Source organism: Sus scrofa, chromosome 8 (assembly GCF_000003025.6).
Source record: "Sus scrofa isolate TJ Tabasco breed Duroc chromosome 8, Sscrofa11.1, whole genome shotgun sequence".
In the NCBI taxonomy this organism is placed as follows: Eukaryota; Metazoa; Chordata; class Mammalia; order Artiodactyla; family Suidae; genus Sus; species Sus scrofa.
The window spans coordinates 101,234,017-101,246,273 of record NC_010450.4 but is presented as its reverse complement, the minus strand read 5'-3'; the positions used below and the strand labels follow the sequence as shown (position 1 = coordinate 101,246,273).

At 39.6% G+C, this 12,257-nt stretch overlaps 2 protein-coding genes across 16 annotated transcripts in view; one reads left to right on the top strand and one right to left on the bottom strand.

The window, feature by feature from the left end:
- The window catches only part of NUDT6 (nudix hydrolase 6), a 61,606-nt gene extending 56,487 nt beyond the window's left edge, over positions 1 to 5,119 (bottom strand). For 8 of the 15 annotated variants that reach the window (XR_002346431.1, XR_002346432.1, XR_002346433.1 and 5 more), the window contains exons 1-2: positions 4,078 to 4,107; positions 284 to 487 (exon numbers count right to left, since the gene is read on the bottom strand). Coding sequence is in view for 5 of the 15 variants with exons in the window: in XM_005666886.3 (XP_005666943.2) it covers positions 284 to 487; positions 4,392 to 4,620 (433 nt within the window). In the remaining 10 variants the exon portion in view is untranslated. The other 7 variants (XM_003129210.4, XM_005666888.3, XM_013978916.2 and 4 more) reach the window with 7 other exon arrangements.
- Positions 5,175 to 12,257, top strand: part of SPATA5 (spermatogenesis associated 5) — a 322,769-nt gene continuing 315,686 nt past the window's right edge. The window contains 1 exon segment of the mRNA NM_001177913.1: positions 5,175 to 5,319. Within this exon segment, the coding sequence (NP_001171384.1) occupies positions 5,175 to 5,319 (145 nt within the window).

Genomic DNA, 12,257 nt, shown 5'->3' with positions numbered 1-12,257 from the left:
TATAGGTCGCAGACGTGCCTCGGATCCTTCGGTTGCTGTGGCTCTGGCGTAGGCCAGCGGCTGCAGCTCCGATTCGACCCCTAGCCTAGGAATCTCCATATGCCACAGGAGCAGCCCTAGAAAAAGGCAAACAAACAAACAAACAAGCAAAAAATACTGTGTTAGAGTTCCCAGGAGAAGAATAATTTAATCAAATTGTTCATTCTATGTAACATCACTCAGCTGTAAAAAGAAATTGGGTGAATCTCTAAGTTATTTCTGTTTATCATTAGTTTGAACTGACCTGCAACTCCCACTTGATGTGTAGCATATCCTGGTAACCTGCTGGGCCCTTTTCCCAGCCACAGGGTCAGGGTAGATGAATCTGATTCTGCGTGGTGAAAGCAGAAGCCCAGGGAAGCGGCAGGGGCAATAAATCGGCTTTGGAAGATGGGAATGTGCAGCCATACCGCTACCCTACCTTCCGATCTCCATTTCTGTATTGCAGCTAAAACACAGAAGATAAACATCTGTAAATATTTTCCAGTGAGAGGAGATTAAGACTTATCTTCCTCCTCTAGGAAGCCATCTTTAAGCTCCATTTCCCTTATTAATTAACTCTTTTGGGGCTGGGGATATCCCCCATGTTTTATAATATTTAGTATTTTGTTCATTTGTTTCTCCACCAGACTGAATTCCTTGAAAATAAAGTTAATATACTGATGATCTTCATATTCACATCATCTGACACAATACTTGGCACATAATTGGTACTAACTGTAGAATGAACAAACGGATTTAAATAAAATACCAGTTCAATGCTGTTCCTTTTAATAATCTTAGTTTTAATCTTTACAAATGACTTATGTGCGTCTCTTTATTTTTCTTTTAAAAGTCCTGTCATTCACATATATGCATGCGTGTGTGTATGCATACACATTTATTTTCTTTTATATATTTCAAGATGGTTAAAAATATACCTTTGTTTTTAAACAATGTATGGTAGTTCAAGAAAATTTTGAAAGTAAAGTATAATGAGTAAATCAAAATTTCACATTAGGACACAGTAATAAAATTTAAAATTTTGATGTTTTTCCATAAATATAATTTTGGAATTGAAATAAGTCCAAATAAATCATATTGTATTTAATTTACATATTATATTGTAAACATTTTGCTGTCATTAAAATTCTTAATGAACATTTTTAATGACTGCATAATATTCCTTATATAGATATACCATAATTTAACCAACCTCCTACCCTTGGATATTTAGACTGTTCCTAATTTTTATTTATCATAAATAATACCATGATGAACATGAAGCAGACTTTCTGTCTTTGACTTTAAATTCTCTTACTCTGTCAATTAAGATTGAGCCAGGGAAAAAGGATGCCAGTATTTATCTGACCCTTACTAAATTCCAGGCATTTTAGATACACTAGTTCATTAAATTATCACAATAAAAAAGGGCAAGTATTATCATCTAATTTATAGGTGAAGAAATGAATACTTCACAGTTTTAGAAAAACTTGTCAGACCACTGTCTCTATCTACCATCTCACTTAATCTTAACAATAACCCTAAAAAGTATGTGTAGAGAGATGGGGAAAGATTTGATTATTTACTTATTAGATTCCTTTCTCTTGTCTTTTACATCCTCTGCAGTAAGCACCTTCCCCGTTAAGGACCATGTTTCTCTACCTGACAAGTCGGTGTGCCTAACACAGTGACAGACAAGTTGGGAGCTTAATTTAACAGACTTCTTAATTTGGGCCTATGGCATCTCCTCAGATCCTTCTCACCTGGATCTTTCTCTGATCAAATCTGTTTTAAAATTGACATAGAATTACATAAAGTGAAATGGACAAGTCTTAAGCGAACATCTGATGAGTTTTGACATATGCATACACCTCTGCGACCCACACTCATGATTACAGAGTATCTCTATTATTCCAGAGAGTTGCTATGTCCTCCTTCCCAATCATGACAATCAAAAAACCTGAAGTTCTGAACCTACAGTCACTTTTTTACTGTTTTTTAACTTTACACTGATTGACTCCATCCACTCCCACTTCTTCAGTTAACAACTATTCAAGGATGTTTGCCCAATCCTGACTTCACTGAACACTGATTTTTCTGCTCTCCAGCTGCCCTCAGACATTTCTTGAAGGCTGCCATTGCAAACTTCATGCCTATGTTCAAGACTGACTCCTACACACTCCACCCCAACCTCATTTTATTTATAGGCATATTTCTGGCACCAATGCTTCAAGTCTCAGAATCATTCTTTTAATTCATTTTCTTTCTCTGATAAACTTCTAATACTTTTTCCTTCTCTATCCCTCACTTCTTTGATAAGCTTTCCTTACATGCTCTCCACAGAGAACCTAAGGATTCTGCTCTAGATTTACTAGAGCTTATTATACATTGCCTAATGATATCTCTTGTTATCTATTTCTAATCCTAATTAATATTTTGTGTATTTGCAATCCTGAAGGTTAACATAAGATTACACACTGGGGCTCAATTCATATTTATTAATGACTGGGTTTGTTTAAAGCCACACAGCTAATGAGTGACATAGCAAGTAGAACCAAGGTTATTTCCTCACTTATGCAGATATATATGAAGCTCAACAACATATTACCTGTTCATTCATCTAACTTTACAGTTATCAATAACAGGAACAATAAAGCAACAGACTTCATGTGTAAAGGTACTTAACTCTTGCTAATACATTATATACAATCAGTCCAATTTACTCGAATAGATTTGGATTTAATGGGCTTTCTTCTCAGGTTATTTTAGTTTATTTTTATAGGCAATATGATTAGGTTTTGTTTGACTCAATGACAACTAGCAATGGCACTTAACGGTGCTGTAAGAACACATTCTAGAGCCAGGGAAGTTAATCTGTCTCAGTACCATCATCCCTGAAATGAGGATAATAGTACATACCACACAAGTTGTTATGAGAATTAAATGAATCTGTATTCATGAAGTTTTAAAAAGTGTCTAGCACTTAGTGCAATTGCATTAAAAAGTTACAAAAAGCATATGGTACTTCAAAGTTTATAAATTAGTTTCATGTAATTTATCTCTGATCACATCTATCCAGTAAAGTAATTAGAGCTAGCATTATTCACATAAGCAACCTAAGATAAAAATATTTTCAGTGGTGATTTGCCTAATGGCTGGCTAGCTGTGTGGCAGAATCTGGGACTTGAAACTTGGGTGTGGGACTCCAAACCCAACCCACTTTCTGCTTTACCTTCCTGAGATAGTGCTTTGATCACTTGTTTGGCCACTTACGAGTAACAAGTGTGTGCAATAAACACCTGTGTCTACCCACACATATGACACACATTAGAGGATGAACACCGATTTGATCTGCTGGAGTTAGCAACTGTCCCAAGTAGGAGAGAAAACAGGTGAAGAGATAAGTAGCTTGGAAATGAGGATGCTTAAAGATTAACTAGCTCTACTCTATTACCATAGATGCTCACTTGCCATATGCTGCACAGAATAAAGATTATTTGAAGTTTCCTCTTAGTGTGAGAGGATATTTTTCCATGGCTAAATATCCTTTCTCTGCTTTCAATTTGATTATGAAGACCCTCAAGGGCAGTTTGAAAAACAGGTTGCTCCACCAAATCGAGGGCTCTCAAAGTGAAGGTTCCTCTTCACAAGCTTTCTTTTTTTTAATCATTGAATTCAAGGTTCAAAGAGAATAAAGAGAATGGTGAGCTTTGTTCCTGAAGACTGAAACCATTCACCAATCTCCCCCGCTAATTATAAAGGGAGTGTTGCTTTCTAAGTAGAAGAAACTCTCTAGTTCTGGGCACCAGAGCTCCTGATCCCACTTGTGAACAAATACGACCACTCGGAGCCTCTTCGGCCCACTTACGGTCCACCACCTGTATCAGAAAACGCGATAGGGTGTTTTTTTGTTTGTTTTGCCTTGGGCAAAGTGCCGGGCAGAACCAAGTCTCAGTAAACGGCAGTAAATAATTATGAAATAATATTAACAAACGCGGAGCAGTAAGTACGCGGCAGCTATAACGCTAAGCACTTAATAAGCATTGTCCAACTTACCCCTTAACAATCCCATGAGTTCCTGTTACCTGGTTTTACAGATGAAAAAAAGGTGATTTACAAAACTTGCCCAAGATCACACACTAGAAAGAGGACCAGAAAGTAGGGCTGCAGACCTAAAGTTTGAGCTCGTCACCATTTCCCCAACAGCCTCGGAAACCTCCCAGCCAAGGGCACGAGAACGAAAGGCAGAAAACGGGTGCGGGTCACACACGCCCTCTCTCCTTCCCTCCAGAGCGACTCGGGAGTGGGAACCCCAGTTACTTGGTTAGAAAGGTCGGGAGCCCGGGGAGCCTTGATCCAAGCGCACTTGCCCTGCAAAGCTCTCTGGAAGGCGACGGTGTCCAGGCGGTCCAGAGCGTCTAGTTTCACCGAGACGCCCCCGAATCTGTCCAGCTCACCCCTCAGCTCGCCAGCTACGGAAGGGGGGTCCCGAGAGCAACCCAGGAAACTCGAGGCCCCACGGAGCCCTGCATAAAGCATTGCGTGGCGCACCCGAGCCAGCCCAGTGAACCAGCAGCGGCCGCTCCGCAGCGGCGGCATTTCCACGCAGGCTCTCGTGGCCTCAAGCCTCAGCTTCCAAATTACCCAGCGGGTTTGCCTTAGAACGAAGAATGCTACCGTAAGTTTTAGAAGAGTACCACCCACCCTATCTCAGGGTTGAGCAGGCATTACCGCTTTGCAGCTCTAGGTAGAGGAAACGGCAGTCCTGTTGACTGACTCCTCTCAGAAGTTTGCCTGGCTCCCGCCAAGCGGGGAGAAACTCCCACAGCTTTCCACCCTCCCGGAGTTACCCCCACCCATTTTAATATTAAAGGGACGTTTGTTCAGGGATGGAAAATGCGGTGGAGATAAGAAAAATTCCTGTTTTTCAGGAATTTACAATCTAAAGGACAGTTCTGTCCACCTACTCCTTGGCAGAAGTCAGAACCTCTTCAACGAAGGATCCTCGGTTCTCCCGCTCCTCCTGCGCTCCACTCCGGGGATTACGGCGCGGAACAGAGCCTCGCTGGCTTCTGCCCCGGAAGTTTTTCTCTCAGTGAAGCGCGCACGTTGAGCCGGCTTCACCGCTGCTTCTCTCAGGCAGCCTTGAGATCATGTCTTCCAAGAAGAACAGAAAACGCCTGAACCAAAGCACCGAGAATAGTTCGCCCTCGGCCTCCGCTGCTTCCTTTCCTGAGGGGGCCACAGCTTCAGCCGTGGCGGCCGGGACTTTGGTGGTGATCAACTTCCTAGAAAAGGGTAAAGAGTTCTGAGAGGGAGGTCCGAGGCCGAGGGGGTGCTGCCTGAGAGGACGAAAACCTAGCGGTTCTACCTTGAGGGGAAGAGGTTTTTAAAAAGTTGGTCGAGGCAGCGATATGAGCGCGGCACAGAAGTCCTAAAACACCTGAAGCTGCGCCTGCATTGGAAACGTGAGGCAGAAATGACTTAACCATGGCAAGTCAAGCTGCATTTTTTGAATTTCTAAGTTTCACTTGAAACAGCCTAGGCTTGTTTAAGATTAACGGCATATGTAAGTGTAAAATCGCTCATATCAAGCGAGCTTTGTATACAATCACCCAGTTCGGTGACCATGTGGACCCGTCCTTCTTGAGAGAGAGGTCGATGTGCCTTTAAGATTGATAAGTGGCTTTTCCCCTGTTACACCAGTTCTGGTATTTAATAACAGCTGTTAATTGTACACTGGCGTTAGCAGTAGGTTGCGCATTTCACTTACGTGTCTCATTTACTCTTCTCAGAGCTTGGGAGATGGTATTGTGTTCTGCCCATTTTACAGAGGAAGAAAAGTTAACGTGACCGCCCCAGGTTACACAGCCTACTAAATAAATAACAAAGGTTTATTTGAGGCCAGAAGTATTTGACTCTAAAGCCATTGCTTTAGATCAGGGCAACCTTGACTTGAGAGAACGGATTTAACCGAAACGCATTTAGTTGGTAAAGCTTCTAACAGTCTTGATGTTTTGTGGTTTTTAAAAATGGTTCAGATTAACCTAGCGGCAAGATTTTTATTTCTCTATTGCAGACCCTAAAGACTATCTTCAAGTTAACATTGCGTTTTCAGTCTCTTTTGGGGATCAGAGGGCAACTAGTTGGGTCTTGCTGTCTTGCACAATCTCTTTTTCTTTCTTTCTTTTTTTTTTTGCTTTTTATGGCCGAACTCTGGGCATATGGAGGTTCCCAGGCTAGGGGGTCCAGTCGGAGCCACAGCTGCTGCTCTTCTCTCACTCCTCAGCCTCTTCCTATTTGACATCCACCCTATTATTCCATCAAAATGGCACCTGCCCTGGTGGCTGATTATCTCCATGTGGATAAATCCAATGGATGGTATTTCATTATTTGACCCCTCAGCAGCTTTTGGTATTGTCTGTCAGCCATTTCTACCTTCTTTAAACAGTTTTCTTCTTGACTTATGTATCATCACTTTCCCAGAGTTTTCCCCTTCTTTGGTTGGTACTTAATCAGTTTGTTTTGCAGGCTCACCCTTATCTACCTAACTGTCCAAAGTAGAAGCTTCTTAATCCTTAGTCCTAAACCCTCTTTTTCTCTATATGAACTTTCTTCAGCAAGTTCATCCACTTCCCAGAGTTTCCCATTTATACCCTTATTTTCCAGATTTGTATGTGTAATTTATATTGTTTCTGAGTCGATTCAATTGTCTTCTAGACCAATGCGTTTCAAACTCTGTAGGAAAGATTTTGAAATTAATGACGTGGCACAGTAACACTGTTGTAAAATAAAATAGAAGTAAATTACTGGCAGATAAGTTAGAGATTTTTATTAGATTCAACATATGTAGAATTACTTTGTCAAAATGCGATAAAAGCTTCTAAATGCATATCATTTTTTTGTTCTTACCTCATCATGAACAGTAACAAATAGTTTGTGGACTACATTTTTTTTAAATTGGAATATAGTTGATGAACAATATTTTGTTAGTTTCAGGTGTATGTCATTGTGATTCCCTTTTTTTTTTTTTTTTTTCTTTTTAGGGCTGCATTGGTGGCATGTGGAAGTTTCAGACTAGGGGTCCAATCAGAGCTGCAGCTGCTGCCCTACACCACAGCCTACACCACAGCCATAGAAATGCAGGATCCGAGCCTTTTTTGCCACCTACACCACAGCTCACAGCAACGCCATATCCCTGATTGAGGTCTGGGAGCCTGAGATTGAACTACATCCAGTGGATACTAGTTGGGTTTGATTACACTGCACAACAATGGGAATTCCCCACTTTTACTGCACCTGTTGAGGTGATCATATGGTTTTTGACTTTTGTTAATGTGGTATATGATGTTGATTGATTTGTGTATGTTGAACCATCCCCACTTTTAAATACATTAAATGATTACCATGATAAGTCTAGTACCATCTATCACCATACAAATTAATATAGTATTATTGAGTATATTCATTATACTGTACTTCTCTGTGACTTACTTTTTAATCGGAAGTTTGTACCTCTTAATTCCTTTCACCTGTTTTGCCCAACCCCCTCCACTCTTCTCCCAGCTAGCAACCATCCCTTTGTTCTTTGTATCCATTTGTCTGTTTCTATTTGTTTTGTTTTTTAGATTCCACATATAAGCGAAACCATATATTTGTCTTTTTCTGACTTACTTCACTTATAATATCCTCTAGATCCATCCGTGTTTTTGCAAATGGCAAGATTTCATTCTTTTTATGGCTGAATAATATTCCATTTTACTATATCCATTTTATATGTATAAAAGTTCTCTATATATTTTGGATATTAATCCCTTATCAGATATATCATTTGCAGAAGTCTTCTCTCATTTAGTAGGCTGCCTTTTTGTTTTGATAGTTTCCTTCACTGTGCAAGAGCCTTTTAGTTTGATGTAGATTCATTTTTTTTATTTTTGCTTCTGTTGCCCTTGCCTTAAGAGATCCAAAGGGAGTTCCCATCGTGGTGCAGTGGTTAACGAATCCAACTAGGAACCATGAGGTTGTGGGTTCGCTCCCTGGCCTTGCTCAGTGAGTTAAGGATCTGGTGTTGCCGTGAGCTGTGGTGTAGGTCACAGGCACTTTGGATCCCTTGTTGCTGTGGCTCTGGTGTAGGCCAGCGGCTACAGCTCCAATTGGACCCCTAGCCTGGGAACCTCCATATGCCGTGGGAGTGGCCCTGGAAAAGATAAAAAAAAAAAAAAAAAAAAAGAGAGACAGGTCCAAAAAAATATTGCTAAGACCAAATTCAAAGAGTTATGTGTGTACTTTCTTCTAGGATTTTTATGGTTTCAGGTCTTATATTTAAGTCTTTAATCCATTTTGAGTTTATTTTGTACATGGTGTAAGAAAGAGATCTAGTTTGATTCTTTTGCTTGTAGCTGTCCAGTTTTTCCCAGCACCATTTATTAGAGAGTCTGTCTTTTTTTCCCCCTTATATATGTCGTTGATTAATTGCCCAGATAGATGTGGATTTATTTCTGCATTCTTTATTCTGTTCCATTGATTTATGGAACTGTTTTTGTGTCAGTACCATATTGTTTTGATTACTGTAGCTTTCAGTATAGTTTGTGCTACCTCCAGCTCTGTTCTTCTTTCTCAAGATTACTTTGGCTATTTGGGGACTTTTGTGGTTTTATACATATTTTAGGGTTACTAGTTCTAGTTCTGTGAAAAATGTCATTGGTATTTGTTAGGCATTGCGTTGAATCTATGTTTCAGGTAATATGGGCATTTTAACTATTAATTCTTCCAATCCATGAGCAGAGTATATCTTTTCATTTATTTCTGGGTTTTTTTTTTTTTTTTTTTTTTTGCTTTATATTAATGGTTTTTATTTTTTTTTCATTACAGCTAGTTTACAGTATTCTGGGTCACCATGCTGTATACTGTACAGCATGGTGACGCAGTTACACATACAAGTATACAGTCTTTTTTTTTTTTTTTTTTTTTTTTTTTGTCTTTTTAGGACTGCACCCGTGGCACATGGAGGCTCCCAGGCTGGGGGTCTAATCAGAACTGTAGCTGCTGGCCCATGCCAGAGCCACAGCAACTTGGGATCTGAGCCACATCTGTGACCCACACCACAGCCCATGGCGCGCCAGATCCTCAACCTACTGAGCAAGGCCAGGGATAGGGATGGAACCCGAAACCCCATGGTCCCTAGTCAGATTTGTTAACCACTGCACCACGATGGGAACTCCAAGCATACATTCTTTTTCTTACATTATCATTCTCCATCGTAAGTGGCTAGACATAATTCCCAGTGCTACACAGCAGTATCTCATTGCTAATCCATTCCAAAGGCAATGGTCTGCATCTATTAACTCCAAGTTCCCAATCCATCCCACTCCCTCCCCCTCCCCCTTGGCAACCACAAGTCTATTCTCCAAGTGCATGATTTTCTTTTCTGTGAAAAGGTTCATTTGTGCCATATATTAGATTCCAGATATGTGATATCATATGGTATATGTCTTTCTCTTTCTGACTTACTTCACTCAATGTGAGAGTCTCTAGTTCCTTCCATGTTGCTGCTAATGGCATTATTTTGTTCTTTTTTATGGCTGAGTAGTATTCCATTGTGTGTATATACCACATCTTCCTAATCCAATCATGTGTTGATGGGCATTTAGGTTCTTTCCATGTCTTGGCTATTGTGAATAGAGCTGCAATGAACATGTAGGTGCATATATCTTTTTCAAGGAAAATTTTGTCCGGATATATGCCCAAGAGTAGGATTGCTGGGTCATATGGTAGTTTTATGTATAGTTTTCTAAGGTACCTCCATACTGTTCTCCATAGTGGTTGTACCAGCTTACATTCCCACCAACAGTGCAGGAGAGTGCCCTTTTCTCCACACCCCCTCTAGCATTTGTTATTTGTGGACTTATTAATGATGGCCATCTTTGTGTTGTTTTAATTTTTTTCATCAGTGTCTTACAGGTTTCAGAGCATAGGTTTTCATCCCCTTGGTTATTCCTAGGTATTTTATAATATTTGATGCAGTTGAAAATGGGATTGTTTTCTCAATATGTGCTCCACACGTTGAATATAGCACTGTAAAATACCTCTTCTTTTGGATTTTTCAAAGGTACTTTAAGACTGACCTCAAGAACTCGTATTTCCTCCAACAAAACAAATGACCTGTGTTAGTTTTTCCCATCATAAAATTCAGAAATCTAGGATCCATCAATGATACTTGTCTCTTATATCACATGTTGTCCAGTCCACCACCAACTTCTGTCTAATACCTAAATGTTTCCCATATTCCACTTCTGCAGTCTGTCCCCACTGCTTCAGCCTTACTCTTAGACACAGTCCTCTTTCACCTGGACTGCTACACTAGCTGCTCCCTTCCAATTCCTTTTCCACTCTCCAGACAGAATGATCTTTTAAAATAAAAACCATGATCCTGCTTTTCACCATTAACCTGTCTGCAATCACTGTCAGATTAAAGACCAGGAGCTTGATACATCTCCACTGCCCTGGGTGGTCTTGACCTTTCTTTTGTAGCTCTTTCTTGTCTTCCACCACTCTGTACTTTTATCCTTAGATGCACAATGCCTTCTTCTGTCAAGGATCTCTGTACATGCTCTTCACTTTGTTGAAAATTGTCTTTTTTTCCCCTTTTCATGTAGTTGATTTTACTCTTCCTTTAGCTATGAATTTAAGCATTATTTCTTGGAGAAGTGTGCTTTGATTTGTCTAAATTAGATCCTGCATTATAGGTTCTCCTAGCACTCTTAGTTGTTCTTTCATTGTATTAATCTTAAACAATCACTAAATAACTGCATAATGATAATAAACTAATACTTCTCTTTATTAAGTCATAAGCTTTGTGAGGCCAAAGACTGTGTCAGTTTTTATCTACTTTGTATCCCCAGTATCATATCTGCCGTGTAGTATACATAGGAAATGTTTGCTGAATGAACAAATGAAGGGTGGATGGTTGTTTGAAAGTACCTTTACTATGTCATTAATTAATCTGGTACATAGCATGCTCAATAAATGTGAAGTTAGGTGTTCCTACAGTAGCACTGTGGGTTAAGAATCTGGCTTTGTCTCTGCAGCAGCATGGGTTTGATCACTGGCCAGGTGCAGTGGGTTAAGGATCCGGCGTTGCCACAGCTGAAGAATAGGTCACAGCTATGTCTTGGATTCGATACCTGGCCAGGGAACTTCCATATGCTGTAGGTGCGGCCAAAAGAAATGTGTAGTTAATTGGCAAGTGATGTAGAGATAACATGTTTTTAAAATATTGGAGGATTGAGGTCTGGTGTGGGGAATTGTGCAGAAGACAGCTTGAGTAGATTTAGATGTGTAAGCAGAGACAACAATGGAAATGTATTAGGAAATAAGGCCCGTGAATGGGAATTTGAAGTGATCTCCATTGGTGATAGGGAGGAAATGGAGGTATTTTGAGAAGTCTGTGAATTATCAAATCTCAGTGCAAGATAAGATGGAGGGAAGAGAGGAAGAAAATCTTGTGAAGATTTTCATGTACACCTGTGAGGTAATTATCAAGAGGGAAGTGTAATTCATTGAGGTTTCCTTCATTAGGAAGAAAGAAATGGCAGAAACTAAACATTATGAGGTAATCAAACACACTTTGCTGTTATTGATGGGCACCTTATGTAAGAGACCTGCTGCTCATAGGAATGTTGAATTTCTTTTAAGCCTCTCACATTATACGATATGCTTATTTTATACTCAGTCCTGCTAATCCTAGTCTTGCGAAATGCTTTATTTTTCTGGATTTGTTCATCTGATGACAGGGAAAATAAATTTGTTGGGAAATTATTTTGTGGTAGAGACTGATGTAAGTCAGACATACCTTATAGTTTTGTTTAGTTCCTTTTTAATTACAATAGATCTTTTTTTCGGATTATGAAGGAATACTAAGATCAGTCAGAGTTCTTTGGTTATAATACATTTTATAATAAAGTTTATGAAAGACATAAGTGTTACATAGATTTTGTTTTGGAAAAGAAAAATATTGGGTACTCATCTACTGCATTCATTCATTTCATGGGTATTTATTATGCAACTGCTGTATTTAATGCACTCCTAGGCATTAGAGTTATGAAGATGAATATGACCTGATTCCTGCTCCAAAGCAGTATACAGTTTAAAGGAAAGTATAGTAAAACGAGTGAATATTATGGTCATAAATGCTAGTATTTGGCAACATGGCGTGCTGAGAATCAGAGGAGGGATAC